Raw genomic sequence first — 15,323 nt, forward strand, 5'->3', positions numbered from 1 at the left:
TGCCTAGACACCTGTCCAGATAACGGCCAGCAGAAGACCGTGTTGGCGGCCATTTAATAAATGGGGTCTATGGTAAAGCAGAGTCCACGCTTTTGGCTAAGTGTACTTAGTGTAAGCTCTGGTCTTCTGCAAATGTATCTCCATCTTTGGGTACAAACCTTTTCTGAGCTTCTCTTTCATTTAGGAGCCCCTGGTGGATTTCATGTTTACTTTGACAACCACGGACATTTGGGCTTTGTGGCTTGATGATGAAAACCAAACTGTTGTCAAACATATCAATTTTGAGCAGTGAGTATCACGGGGGGTTAATATTTTTATAATTATCTTATGACCCACCTGAAAGCCATCCTTCATTAGCCAGGACTGGGCCCGGGGGGCTGCGGAGGCTGAAGGCCGCGGAGGCTGCAGAGGACGCTACACAATATTAGTGACATTTCTTAGCGCTGCCGCTCCACTAACCATACTGTGGCTCCTCGTTTTAAAAGGAGATGTCCACATGGAGCCACCCCTTTAATGGAGGGTTTCGAGTTGGGGCTGGTTTATGTTGCCTTTTTGGTGTCAGAAAAGTTTTCCGTTTCTCTGGTTTTGCTGTTTTCTATTATAAGACCTCAATCTCTGTTTTTTAGTAATCAGGCCGGGCAGTGGAACCAAGTTTTCATCAACCCGTTACCAGAGGAAGAACTGAACATTGTGGATGAGCAAGACCCCCGGGTTAGTTATAGATCTGTTAGCACCTAAAATCGGGATTTGTTATGATTGTTTGGTATCCGATATGTCAGGAATGTTTAAAGGGAACCTGGCAGGAGACTTGGGGTCCCCTAACTAATGACCTTGCTGGACAGGGTGCTAAAAGTCAACTTCACACTGACCACCTTGGTAGCAAATGGATTTGGAGGGGCAGGCCGAAAGTCCCGAAGGGGGCAAACTGGTTCTGGAGCGTAGGTCCCAAGGGGGCCAGATGTTGGGGTGCAGGTCCTGAGGGGGGTGAACTTGTTTCAGGGCATAGGTCCCAAGGAGGTGGGCCAGGTGTGGGGTGCAGGTCCCGGGGGGGGGGGAGAGGGGGAGAGGTTGGTGTTGAAGTAGAGCGCGTGGGTTTGGGGCGCAGGTCCTGAGGGAGGGGATAGGGTGGGCTGGTTTGGGGTGCAGGACCTAAGGTGGGGTGGGCTGGTACCGTGGCGTTCCCAAGGTTTGGGCCAGGTTTGGGGTGCAGTTCCAGTGTTGGGTGGTCTGGCTCTGGGGGTGTAGGTACCAAGGGGGTGAGTTGTAGTAGAGCAGGTGGGTTTTGGGGCGGAGGTCCTGAGAGGGGGCGGACCTGCCCCGGATGCGGGCCGTGGTTCTATGATCTTCTCGTAGTGATGCTCCATGTATTTATCAGCTGTTCAGAGACTTGCTCTTTTCCTTTTTTTCTTACTATGTCGTGTTATTAGGAGACGTATCGGGAATATTTGTTCTCCCCTGGAAGATTCACCATCGCTGCTCTACTGAAAGCTTTGCAGGCAAGTCGTCCTCTGTTATAGGTCACAATGGCTCCTAATGACCTCTGCCACGTGTGTCATGTATGGATTAGAGCGTGGCCGCGCTCCACTGCTGCACAGAACGGGTCAGTATTGATTGCTCCTGTGTGACCTCACGTGGTGGACGGCAGAGCTGGTGCTCCTGGCGGTCTATCATGTGCCTCACGGTGGTCCAGCTCTGTTCCGAGGAGCCGCCCAATGTCCCACATTATATAAGGGGGGACACAGTTTGTGGCTGCACCAGGTGCGTATAGGGCCGGGTGAGACTCCTGGACATAAAGCTGATGGTGAATCTCGGGTCAGCCACATCAGGACGGGTGATGTAGAGGATGAGAGAAGATCCGTCTCGTTGCTAATGATACCGGGGCCGGTAATTGGGGCTCAGGTTCACACTCATGGTTCGTACCTCTGTGGGACACTTGTCGTCTGTGTGTCCTTCCTGATGTGGCATTTCCTCCTGGAGGTGCAGTAGGAACCTTCCCAATATGGAGGCTGTTGGTGCACCCTCCTTTATTGGCCCCTTGTAGACCAGTATATGGAGAATGTTGGCGCACCCTCCTTTATTGGCCCCTTGTAGACCAGTATATGGAGGATGTTGGCGCACCCTCCTTTATTGGCCCCTTGTAGACCAGTATATGGAGAATGTTGGCGCACCCTCCTTTATTGGCCCCATGTAGACCAGTATATGGAGGATGTTGGCGCACCCTCCTTTATTGGCCCCATGTAGACCAGCATATGGAGGATGTTGGCGCACCCTCCTTTATTGGCCCCTTGTAGACCAGCATATGGAGGATGTTGGCGCACCCTCCTTTATTGGCCCCTTGTAGACCAGTATATGGAGGATGTTGGCGCACCCTCCTTTATTGGCCCCTTGTAGACCAGTATATGGAGGATGTTGGCGCACCCTCCTTTATTGGCCCCATGTAGACCAGTATATGGAGGATGTTGGCGCACCCTCCTTTATTGGCCCCTTGTAGACCAGTATATGGAGGATGTTGGCGCACCCTCCTTTATTGGCCCCTTGTAGACCAGTATATGGAGAATGTTGGCGCACCCTCCTTTATTGGCCCCTTGTAGACCAGTATATGGAGAATGTTGGCGCACCCTCCTTTATTGGCCCCATGTAGACCAGTATATGGAGGATGTTGGCGCACCCTCCTTTATTGGCCCCTTGTAGACCAGTATATGGAGGATGTTGGCGCACCCTCCTTTATTGGCCCCATGTAGACCAGTATATGGAGGATGTTGGCGCACCCTCCTTTATTGGCCCCTTGTAGACCAGCATATGGAGGATGTTGGCGCACCCTCCTTTATTGGCCCCTTGTAGACCAGCATATGGAGGATGTTGGCGCACCCTCCTTTATTGGCCCCTTGTAGACCAGCATATGGAGGATGTTGGCGCACCCTCCTTTATTGGCCCCATGTAGACCAGTATATGGAGGATGTTGGCGCACCCTCCTTTATTGGCCCCTTGTAGACCAGTATATGGAGAATGTTGGCGCACCCTCCTTTATTGGCCCCTTGTAGACCAGTATATGGAGGATGTTGGCGCACCCTCCTTTATTGGCCCCTTGTAGACCAGTATATGGAGGATGTTGGCGCACCCTCCTTTATTGGCCCCATGTAGACCAGTATATGGAGGATGTTGGCGCACCCTCCTTTATTGGCCCCATGTAGACCAGTATATGGAGGATGTTGGCGCACCCTCCTTTATTGGCCCCTTGTAGACCAGTATATGGAGGATGTTGGCGCACCCTCCTTTATTGGCCCCTTGTAGACCAGTATATGGAGGATGTTGGCGCACCCTCCTTTATTGGCCCCATGTAGACCAGTATATGGAGGATGTTGGCGCACCCTCCTTTATTGGCCCCATGTAGACCAGTATATGGAGGATGTTGGCGCACCCTCCTTTATTGGCCCCTTGTAGACCAGCATATGGAGGATGTTGGCGCACCCTCCTTTATTGGCCCCTTGTAGACCAGTATATGGAGGATGTTGGCGCACCCTCCTTTATTGGCCCCTTGTAGACCAGTATATGGAGGATGTTGGCGCACCCTCCTTTATTGGCCCCTTGTAGACCAGTATATGGAGGATGTTGGCGCACCCTCCTTTATTGGCCCCTTGTAGACCAGTATATGGAGGATGTTGGCGCACCCTCCTTTATTGGCCCCTTGCAGACCAGTATATGGAGGATGTTGGCGCACCCTCCTTTATTGGCCCCTTGTAGACCAGCATATGGAGGATGTTGGTGCACCCTCCTTTATTGGCCCCCGCCTGTAGATGTAATGACATGAGTCACTAACGCCATAGAGGCGCCAGATGTGCCCCCGATGCATTGCTCCTTTTAGTGACAAGAACGGTTGGTGTAGATCTGATTCCTAGTGACGCTGGACATGGGGGACACGTGAAAGGCTGTGAAGTATGGAGGCTCCCCGTGGTTCCCACCCTTTCTGCAGACTCCCTGTGATCTGCACCCTCCATTGTCCGCAGCCATCACTTCCTGTCCTCCCACCATTACTAGTTACCCTGAGTGTTTTTGCCCACGGATGTCTGTATCGTGTGTGGATCGGGAGTTCGTGTCCCTAAGATTATATAATCTACTGTTCTTTTCCTGACAGATTTATCATCGAGGCTCCAGGGAGAAGCTGCAAGATCTGTCCTGGGAGGGTCTGAAGGAAGAGGTCACCAAGGTGGTAGAAGATGAGGTGAGGGCCCCATATTGGGGACTATAGTTATTATTTCACCCCTTCCTGCCCCTGCGTCTCTTTAGCTTTGGGGTCCGGTGAGATCTTGGTGTATGATTCGCATCTTTTGGGGCAGATTCTCCTCTGGACACTTTTCTTTGTCCAAATTGAATTTAGAACGAATCTTCCTAAAACAAATTTCAAGACATTGTCTCATCTTTACTTGTCCTTAAGTAATCCTTAGAAAAAGGTGTTCAGTGACTGATCGCTGGGGGTCCTAGAACGTGTATCGCGCTGATCGTGAGACCTCCTGTAGGAGTGTCGGTCACACGTGTGTGTACAGGACGGACTGTGATAGCGGCGTCCGCTGATCTCGCTCAGTCCCATAGATTTGCACAATCGCTGCCCCCTATCCTCAAGGTCTGACTTGTGGGACTCCCATAAGAAGCTGAATCCCGGACCTGTGCAGACGTGTTGTGATTGTGGTGACGGCCCCTGGCAGTAATTCTGGTTACAGCAGCCATCTTGTCTTTACACCTCGTAGCTGCGCAGTCAGGTGACCGATTATGAGATGGACCAGGATGAGTTTCGCCAGTTACAAGCCGAGTCCTGGGCTAAATTCTACACCTGCTGCTCGCAGTACCAGGAGGAGCTGTCTCGCCCGCTCGCCCTGATGGTGCACCCGTACTCCAGCATGGTCTGCCTGCTCAGAAAGGTGAGTCCGGTACCAGCACTGTGTAAAGCGTTGATTAGGGTGGGTCATTACCCCAACACCAGTTGGGTGGTCTCCGAGCTCGTGGCTTTCTGACTGGGCCTCTGGCTGCAGGATGGAGACCTCGGCTTTTTCCCCATCGCAGTCTATACCTTGGCTGTGAAGAATTGGGGGCTGACGTTGATACCACTGTAAGCAGTCAGCCGACACTGCCCCGGTCACACGACGACACCGCAATCAGGGCGGGACACGGCACCGGGGGCTGAGGAGGTGCTGGGGTATCTCGCTTACTATAGAATTAACATCTAGCTTACTTTTTTACCCTTTGCCAGACCTCTCTATGGTCCGCGTCCGTCCAGCCGCCAGGATCCGATCTGCGGGGGGGCGCTGCCAGTTATTGCTGCAGATTGTAGCGTTTTTTTTCTTTTGCAGGGTTTCTTGTCGTTTTTGGCGCCTTGTTCATTAGTGGATCATCTGTACCTTCTCCCGGCAGAACATTTACAGACAGAGGACGAAAGCGTGATCTCCGATGGTGAGGGCAGCGATGGACGTCATCCCAGTACAGAGTCTGTGGAAAATCCCCGTGGGCACCTCATAGGCTGAATGGCCTACCAGTGCTTCTTACCGAGTGTTGTCTCTACAGCAAAGCTAAAGGGGGTCCTCCGGCCCCATTCACTTCTGCATGGGAGATGAGCGGGACCGTGGACGTCACATCTTCAGATATCGTCTGAGTGTCATGTACCCGTCCTAGACCCTAGAATCGGTCACTTGCACAATACCTGGCGCTCGCACACGAGACGCAGCCGATATCTGCAGACATGCTACCCCTTTACGATGTTTACAAGCTGCACTTGTCCCATTCATCTATGCGGAGCGTGCAGCAAGTCATGCGTCTGCTGCAGAGCCGGCTGCCATTCAGCTGAATGCAGAGACTTTTTTTATGCTTTATTTAGTATTTCACCTGTTTGTTTTTTGGCAGATGTGGGTCTCGCCAGTGACACAATCTTCTTGATGCAGTGTCTGCGTATGATTGGGGACAGCATTACTGTGGACATGGCGTATATGATGGAGTGGGCATGCTGCCATCAAGAAGCCCCGGAGAGAGTTGCAGAGCAAATGTTGGAAGAGCTAATTGCAAATGATATGTAAGTGCTTGTCTGTTGGCGTCTGAGGTGGCCTGAGACACACCAGATGTCTCGCCTCCATGCTTTACACTGCAGGATCGTTTACTCAGACTGACTACTATCACGTCAGTGAGCGGCCATCAGATCTTAGTGCAAGGAACAAGGGAGGTCGGTTCTGCATGGAAGTAAAAGCGTTTTCTCTCTTCTGCTCCTCAGTGATAACATCATGGATGACATTAACAACAAACTACAAGACATCAGAAATCCCATCCAGGCCATTGGGAACCTGCTCCGAGAGATGGATTATGAGACGTCTCTGGATATAGACCAGACCATGGACCTTGGTGAGGTTCTAATGTGACTGCCCAGTGTGCTGCGTAGTCCTAGATGATGGCAGTTCTGGGCGCTGGGACTTGTCTTGTGCTGCAAGGTTTAGCCCTTTGACTAATTATTTTCGGAAAAGGTGTCCTTAATAACAGCCCAGGTGATGCCCCCCAAAGACCACTCTGCAGCTGCTGCAGCACAGGACAAGTCGAGTCGCACTGCGCCCCTTGGGTGCTACGAAAAGAAAGGCACAAATATATCGGAACCAGTTGGATTGTTGGACTTATCGCGGTGTCCTAGGAGGTCTCAGTTGACCCCATTCACCTGTACTGTGCTGCAATGTAACAGCCGCACAGAGCCATCTTGTCATGGCCAAAGCCGCCATGTTGCCCCAGCCTAAGTCTAGGAGTCCAGTAATTCCTTTTTTGTCTTCTCCCTGTAGGTCAACCCCTTAATGTGCGGATGAACCTCTCCACTCTCTACGGCAGCACCACGGCTGCGGGCATCGTGTGCCAGGCGGTCTGCAAGATCTCTCTTACACGGTTCTTGATTTGCCGTGATTTGCTCATCCTGCAGCACCTGCTGCTGAGGATGGGCGATATGGTAATACGTGCGCAGACGTGCGCTTATTAAAGGGGTCTTCTCACTTCGGGCTTTCATGGGAAATGGAAAAGACATGTCGTAAATCAAATATTGGCAGCTTTTCACTGTTGACATCATTGGGTGCATGTGGAAGCAAAAGACCCCACTTGTAGTTCTAGAGGTGGGATGCAGAACTCTGAGTCACTTTTTGTATGTTTGTAAAATGTCATACATGGGATTAAAATGCAGTTTTTATAATAATAATATTTACAGTCAGATCAGTGCGCCCGAGCCCCTCTTACTGTATGACCCCTGAGGTCAGCACTGAATGGGGGTCTCTCCGGGCTGCTCAAGACAACTCCTATGGGACTGAAGAGAGGGGATCCGGAGCAACAGGGTCGCTGCTCGATCTCTCCTCTGTGATTAGAAAGTGGACCCCAGCCTGATGATCAGTGGGGTCTCCCCTGATCCACCATAAACCCACTATCCAGTGCATAGATAAGTGTCCAATGTGGGAAATCCATGAAATACCGCGGTGTTGCAGGGTGCACAAACATTGCAGTTTTTCCAGATGGTCTTGGTCAGAAGTTTTGGGAAATGTGCAGATATGAATCCTCATACTTGACTCCCCCTCACAGGCGTTTGCTGGGGAAGGTCAGCTCCTCCAAGCTCAGCAGGAACATATCCCCCGCACCACCAACATGCTGCTGTCCTACTACGTGATCCGCTGGAGCAGTCAGTGCGTGGCGTCCGCGGTCCCCCTGGATGTGCTGTAAGTTCTCCACATCACATTTTTACAGTATATATTGTAAATATTAATTACACAGCCATTTCCATCACCACGACGGCCTCCTTGGGAGGATCTGTGAGACCCCCATGAAAGGTGATCATCTGTGATAGATCCACCACCACTAATGTGAACACGATTGACCACGGTTTCACCTTATCTGCCATTGGCGCCCCGTCGGGGGCCTTCCTTATACTTATTAGAGCGATGACAATCCAGGGAAATCTGAGCAAAACCTCCGTATTAACAGTTTTACTGCAGGACGACTTACAACCAAAACCTGAATTATAAAATCAGTGTCGCGTTCCGCCCCAATAACTAAACATTGTCAAAGTATAAACAGATTACAAAGTTTTCATCCAAGCATAAAGTTTTGTGCAAAAAAGCTTAAAATTGTATGTGGCCAAGTGTGATCCAAGCAGCTCCTCGGACGTGTAAAAACGGAGACCCCGAGTCCTGAATCTCCAGACTTCTGCCATAGAACGGCGTGAATGTTATAATTGGAGCCACTTATTACACATGCCGCGGCAGTGATGTCTGGATGGCCCGGTGTCCGCTAAGCTCTCACTTCATGGTCGTGTCCTCATATCACGCGGTCGCCGGCTTTATTTATCTTTTTCCCCCTTTTCAGGGATTCCAACCTGCAGCAACTGTCGGTCCTGGAGCTTTCCGATTCTCAGACCTGCACCCCCGTGAGCAAGTACAGTAAGTTTCCCCCCGGCAGTCGCTTTTCTCATCACTTTTCTCTGTCTCATTGAGATATGTGTCTTCTGCAGCCTCCGGACCTCAGACCATAGTGGAGTTGTTCTTCCAGGACGTGGCGAGAAAACACTTGTCCCAGATCTTTGCTCGCTACGGAGCTGCCCAGATGCACAGTCCTCTGAGCTGGGCGCAGCTGATCACCGACATCACCACGTACCTTCTCCAGCACCTGTATCCCCTGCACTTCTTATGTAATGCTTGTATATGTAGTGCACCTCCTCACTACGCCGCTACGGAGGCTGAATAAAGCTGCGGTCCAGGAGTCCACCGCTCTTCAGCTGCACATGCTGTCCGCCTCAGTTCTGCAGTCGTCCCTGTTCACACTCGGCCTCCGCTCTGTTCAGACTCCTGAACGGTCATGCAATGAGAAGCGGTGGATTTGGTGAAGGGTTTGGTGGTGGCGTCCCCATAGATCAGACATGTCACCTGTGCACTATCCCTGTAAGTACCTGGTCAGTGGTTCTCCGGGATTGGAGAAAGCATGGCGACTTAATTTCAGAAACGGCACAACCCCTGACCATGGGCTGCGATTGGTATTTGTAGCTCCGCTCCATTCACTTCAGTAGGGCTGATTTGCAATACCGGATACAACCCATAGTCGTGGGGGCGCAGTATCTGAAAGGCAGCAGCGATAAAGCAGGAATATCTGCAATCATTGATTTGTCTCCCTGCTCCTTAACCCTGTCGCTCTCCTAGCTGGCCCGGTAATCCCGGCTTCCTGTTCCCCGAGTGTTTGATGAGGAGCTGTCAGTACACACAGCTGCAGGTACCGTACAATACACCGTCATGGCCGACGCCGGGAACCTTGGAGTGAGTGTTCCCAGTGTCAGCGGTTATACAGGGTCGTGTGCACTCTTGTCCTCCCGTCCTGTCTCTCCTTCTATCCACAGGAGTACGTGCGTCTCCTGCAGCCGTGGTGTCTGGTCAATGCCGGCTCCTGTCTGTTTATGATGGGGCAGTGTTATCTGGTCACCGGTGAAGGACACAAGGTAAGGACGTGCGACGGCTGGGGCGCGGTCATCGTGGTCATGTGGGGGCTCTATTGGTTCCATCTTGTACGAGCTAGAAGAATAATGGCGCTGCTCTGTAGACCGGGGGTGACAGGAGTGATGACACTTAAACACCTCATGACATTAAGTTTTTTTGTCATATAATAAGTTTAGATAAGAACCGGGACACGGTTTTTCAATGTTTTCCTTCCCTGAATTCTCCGCACTTATGTCTCTACCCTGTAATCCCTCCAGGCTCTCGAGTGCTTCTGTAAAGCTGCGTCCGAGGTGGAGCGGGAGGATTTCCTGGAGAAGTTGATTCATGTGGATGAGGAAGACCTTCCGTCTTCTGCCCGTCTTCAGTATTACAACCGGGTGAGAGGATTATTCATCCCGAGGGCTGAGGATTCAACCCAGCGAACCATCGGCCGCTATTAATGGTGTATTTCCATGTATCACGTGGCCACATATCACTGTGCCGATGCTGGCAGGGCGGTGAGCGTGCCATAGCTTGTCCTCGGATTTGCCATGATTTACAGTCCAGGATGGCTGACGATTCTGTGAATTGTGTGGAAATAAAACCCAACTTTGCAGAGTCCACAGTAACATGAGCGATTCCTTCCCCTCCGCCGTATGATGATCCGTATTCTGCCTGTAGTGAGCTGTTGCCTTTATTCCCAGGTGCTGCGTCTCCTGGAAGGTGTGGGTTTGCCGGAGCTGGTGATTCAATTAGCCACATTGGCCATTTCAGAGACGGCAGATGACCTGAAAAGTCAGGTAATGCCATGTACAAGCGCTCGTGTCCTCCTTTATGTTTCTATGATGTTTTTTGGTGAGTGACTAGATGTCTTCTGATTGTAGGCGACTTTGAGGACTCGCATCTTCAAGTATTACCTGGATTTGGGACACAACAGCCGGGCGTACGACGCTCTCACGCTTATTCCCGATCACAGCAGGTGGGGCGGAGGGCCGGCAGCTCGTGGCGTGGGGCGGAGGGCCGGCAGCTCGTGGCGTGGGGCGGAGGGCCGGCAGCTCGTGGCGTGGGGCGGAGGGCCGGCAGCTCGTGGCGTGGGGCGGAGGGCCGGCAGCTCGTGGCGTGGGGCGGAGGGCCGGCAGCTCGGGGCGTGGGGCGGAGGGCCGGCAGCTCGGGGCGTGGGGCGGATGGCCGGCAGCTCGTGGCGTGGGGCGGAGGGCCGGCAGCTCATAGATATGTTCCCGGGAAGATACTCATGGCGCTCAGTGTACGCTGTCTGAGCCTTAGACCCCAGCGTATGCTCCATACACGGCCGAATGGAAGTGTCTCCTTTTTGTGTCAGGCCCTGATCGTGAGCCGCTCCGTACACCCGCTCCTGGCCTGTAACCTACCTGCACCTCAATGGTTGGGAATGGATTAAAGGCACGGCAGGAAATGGCAATGGGCAGGAACATCAGAGAGCCCACTTGTTAACCCTCACTTAGCCAGAGTAGGTGCCCAGTTACATGCTGCGGTCAGGAGCGCCGGATTATTGGGGGCTGCTTGGTTCCTCACCCCCGTCCTCCCGTTTTGCAGACAGCTGGATTGCCTTCGGCAGCTGGTCATCGTCCTGTGTGAACGTTCTCAGCTCCAGGAACTTGTGGAATTCCCTTACGTGAATTTACAGAGTGAGGTGAGCGTCGCCCTGCCGGAGCCATCGTCTTCTTACCGAGCCGGCTGTATATCATGGCTGTGTCTCCCTCAGGTTGTGAGCATCATTGAAGCTCGGGCCCGAGCCGTGGATCTGCTGACCCATAATTACTACGAGCTGCTGTATGCTTTCCATATTCATCGGCACAACTACCGGAAAGGTATCGGGGGTCTTACCCTTCTGATCTTAGTTTTAGTAAGAGATTGTATTAGAAGCTCTGGAGCCACTGATTTTAGGACCGTACAATGTGCAACTCCTGTTATACTTCCTGGAAATGTGTGCGTGTCGTGAAGCCCCTCCGCTATACTCCCTCTCCCCCGGTCCGGCACTGAATCTCCACTGCTGCTCCTGGTGTATTGTCTGTTGCACTGACTTGTTGCCACCGCTGCAGACAATCCAGGTGCTAAGTTGCCGGCATGAGCCGCTCTGAGCCTCTGTACTAATGATTGGCTCCACATTGTCGCCGTTTCGTAGAGCAGTATTTAGTTTGTCCTTGCACACGGGGGAGGCGCACTCGTATTTGGGATTGTCCCCTCTAGTGATCTCCGTTCCTCCTGTGATGATTTCCGTCTCTGCTGAATGTCGTTGTCTCCTTCCTCAGCCGGCACCGTGATGTTCGAGTATGGGATGCGTCTCGGCAGAGAGGTCCGGACCCTTAAAGGTCTTCAGAAGCAAGTGAATGCGTACCTGGCGTGTCTGAACTGTCTGCAGCTTATACGGCCCGAGTACGCCTGGATTGTGCAGCCGGCGCCAGGGGCAGTGGTAAAGAAATTTGTACTTACAGGGGTTTTCCTGTCCGTGGGTGGGTTCTTGTCTCAGGCGTTCACAGGAATATCACTAAGCACAAGTGTACGCCATTAATTATTATAGTGTCATTAATTATTATAGTGCCATTTATTATTATAGCGCCATTTATTATTATAGCGCCATTTATTATTATAGTGCCATTTATTATTATTATAGTGCCATTTATTATTATATCGCCATTAATTATTATAGCGCCATTTATTATTATAGCGCCATTTATTATTATAGTGCCATTTATTATTATAGTGCCATTTATTATTATAGTGCCATTAATTATTATAGTGCCATTAATTATTATAGTGCCATTAATTATTATAGTGCCATTAATTATTATAGTGCCATTTATTATTATAGTGCCATTTATTATTATAGTGCCATTATTATATCACCATTAATTATTATAGTGCCATTTATTATTATAGTGCCATTAATTATTATAGTGCCATTAATTATTATAGTGCCATTTATTATTATAGTGCCATTTATTATTATAGTGCCATTTATTATTATATCACCATTAATTATTATAGCGCCATTTATTATTATAGTGCCATTTATTATAGTGCCATTTATTATTATAGTGCCATTAATTATTATAGTGCCATTTATTATTATATCACCATTAATTATTATAGCGCCATTTATTATTATAGTGCCATTTATTATAGTGCCATTTATTATTATAGTGCCATTAATTATTATAGTGCCATTTATTATTATAGTGCCATTAATTATTATAGTGGCATTTATTATTATAGTGGCATTTATTATTATAGTGCCATTTATTATTATAGTGCCATTTATTATTATAGTGCCATTTATTATTATAGTGCCATTTATTATTATAGTGCCATTTATTATTATAGTGCCATTTATTATTATAGTGCCATTATTATATCACCATTAATTATTATAGTGCCATTAATTATTATAGTGCCATTAATTATTATAGTGCCATTAATTATTATAGTGCCATTTATTATTATAGTGCCATTTATTGTTATAGTGCCATTTATTATTATAGTGCCATTAATTATTATAGTGCCATTAATTATTATAGTGCCATTAATTATTATAGTGCCATTAATTATTATAGTGCCATTAATTATTATAGTGTCATTAATTATTATAGTGCCATTAATTATTATAGTGCCATTTATTATTATAGTGCCATTTATTATTATAGTGCCATTTATTATTATAGTGCCATTTATTATTATAGCGCCATTTATTATTATAGCGCCATTAATTAGAACACCATTTATTGCAGGATGCTATAATATGCCATTTACCATACTCTTCATTAAGAGTCACAGAACCAGTGCAGCATAGCCGGCTCAGCCGTGTCCGCAGCCTCAACCCTTAGACAGATATTAGGGGTCCAAGCCATGAACGATCCGTCTGGATGCAGCGGCCGCAGGGGTCAGAGCTGTGGAAATGGCTGAGCTGGTCGTGCAATGCCATTTCTGTTAGTGGATGGGCTCCGGCCGATGTGTCTGCAACTCTGAACACTTGACATATTCCCATCAGTGACTGAGATAAGAAAGCCCCTTTAATTTACCCTGAGACCCCACATAACCAGAGCAATTTATTTTGCATGATCCAAATTAATAAACTTCATCTAGAAACATCTGTTATAAATTTGCACTGGCGCCCCCTGGTGTTCTGTGGGTCTGTATGCCGAGCGCTCCGCGGCGGTGGTCGCACGTGCCCAGTAATCGGTCATAGTGTGCACATGGCCGGAGGAGCGATTCCTGCCGACAGGGACACTGCAAAAAGGTGGACGTTCTGATAGGGATTCAACAGGACACAAGGGGGCGCCGTAACAAGAAGCGCAACTCCTAGCCACTGATAAATAAAGATGAAAAGAGAAAATAAAAGTAATTTACATCCAGGATTAGAAAATATGGCTGCTGTGTTCAGAAATAGCTCCACCCTTGTCCGGTGTCTGTCCGTGGTACTGCAGTACAAGACACAACTTATGGTCTCGGGGGGCCGCTGTGTGAGTGAAGCCGCCATGTAATAAGAAGCGGCCATGCATCCAGATGTAACTGGTCACTTCAAGGAGAGAAAAAAATGTGACTCGCTTATTACTTGGGGTTAATTAACAAAACAAAGGTTTAATTGCAGAAAATCCCTTTAAGTCCTGGATTTCTTCTACCAGTGTTTTCTATAGACGCCTTCAAGGATCTTTCAGCATCACAGCTGCAGTAAATGGCCGGCTCTTCCCGTGATTTCACTCTTGACGACATGATGCATTTTCCTTTATTTCTAGTATGAGCGTCCGGGAGCATCTCCGAAACGCAACCACGAAGGCGAGTCCTTGTCCGTTCCCGGTAAGTGCGTTCTCCAGTTATCACAAACGCTCTGGTCGTTCTGTCACATCGCTCATGGCCGTCCTGCATTCACCAGCTGGAAGTCGGGTGGAGATTCTGGAGCTGCAGGATTTGGAGAAGGAATACGTCCTGTCCCGGGCACGGCTGACCATGGCTCGGCACGATAATAATGTGGCCGCAGTAGCCGGTAAGTCTCCGTAATAAATGTGCAGAGGAAGGCCGAGGACTCGGAGACATAATCGGCCTTTGTAGATATAAAGAACCCGGCACTCAACTTGAATTAAACTTGAGGTTTTTTATTCCGTTGTACGAAAAAACGTTTCGCCTAGTGTGGCCTTCGTCAGTTACATACTGAAGGATGACTGAGAATAACCTCAGTATGTGTGATAGATCCGTGGGTTATCACTTAATGGTGGTCCGCTTAAATAGATATAGCGCAGCTGTGAGCTGAGAGTGGCCGGGTCCTGACGCAGTGTCCACCGCTGTCGGTGTGAAAGCCCGGGTCAATCGGCTTTTGTGACACTGAAGGGCAGGAATAAAAGTGCAGATTCGGGAGGGCAAACATCGGCTCCTGGACTACAGTCCTCATCATTTCATAGGGTTATTTTATAGGGATCCGTTCTGTATTAATAGAGTCCTCCGCTCTATGACCCCGACCCGTCTGTCCATTACACGTCACATTTCCTCCAACAGCCTCCGCTCTATGACCCCGACCCGTCTGTCCATTACACGTCACATTTCCTCCAGCAGCCTCCGCTCTATGACCCCATCCATGTTACGTCACATTTCCTCCAGCAGCCTCCGCTCTATGACCCCGACCCTGTCCGTCCATTACACGTCAGATTTCCTCCAGCAGCCTCCGCTCTATGACCCCGACCCCGTCCGTTCATTACACGTCAGATTTCCTCCAGCAGCCTCCGCTCTATGACCCCGACCCCGTCCGTTCATTACACGTCAGATTTCCTCCAGCAGCCTCCGCTCTATGACCCCGACCTCGTCCGTTCATTACACGTCAGATTTCCTCCAGCAGCCTCCGCT

At 49.6% G+C, this 15,323-nt stretch overlaps 1 protein-coding gene across 1 annotated transcript in view; it reads left to right on the plus strand.

Moving 5' to 3' along the window:
- Positions 1-15,323, plus strand: part of NUP160 (nucleoporin 160) — a 61,963-nt gene that overhangs the window by 37,557 nt on the left and 9,083 nt on the right. The window contains exons 9-30 of the mRNA XM_069739812.1: positions 185-288; positions 627-711; positions 1,428-1,496; positions 4,133-4,219; positions 4,743-4,913; positions 5,343-5,442; positions 5,890-6,055; positions 6,251-6,378; positions 6,801-6,961; positions 7,579-7,712; positions 8,359-8,432; positions 8,504-8,660; positions 9,186-9,255; positions 9,380-9,478; positions 9,734-9,853; positions 10,160-10,255; positions 10,340-10,434; positions 11,028-11,124; positions 11,197-11,302; positions 11,744-11,904; positions 14,225-14,285; positions 14,362-14,472. Of these exons, the coding sequence (XP_069595913.1) occupies positions 185-288; positions 627-711; positions 1,428-1,496; positions 4,133-4,219; positions 4,743-4,913; positions 5,343-5,442; positions 5,890-6,055; positions 6,251-6,378; positions 6,801-6,961; positions 7,579-7,712; positions 8,359-8,432; positions 8,504-8,660; positions 9,186-9,255; positions 9,380-9,478; positions 9,734-9,853; positions 10,160-10,255; positions 10,340-10,434; positions 11,028-11,124; positions 11,197-11,302; positions 11,744-11,904; positions 14,225-14,285; positions 14,362-14,472 (2,452 nt within the window). The remainder of the gene's footprint in view (positions 1-184; positions 289-626; positions 712-1,427; positions 1,497-4,132; positions 4,220-4,742; positions 4,914-5,342; positions 5,443-5,889; positions 6,056-6,250; positions 6,379-6,800; positions 6,962-7,578; positions 7,713-8,358; positions 8,433-8,503; positions 8,661-9,185; positions 9,256-9,379; positions 9,479-9,733; positions 9,854-10,159; positions 10,256-10,339; positions 10,435-11,027; positions 11,125-11,196; positions 11,303-11,743; positions 11,905-14,224; positions 14,286-14,361; positions 14,473-15,323) is intronic.

The sequence above is a fragment of the Ranitomeya imitator genome, chromosome 9 (genome assembly GCF_032444005.1).
Source record: "Ranitomeya imitator isolate aRanImi1 chromosome 9, aRanImi1.pri, whole genome shotgun sequence".
Classification (NCBI taxonomy): Eukaryota; Metazoa; Chordata; class Amphibia; order Anura; family Dendrobatidae; genus Ranitomeya; species Ranitomeya imitator.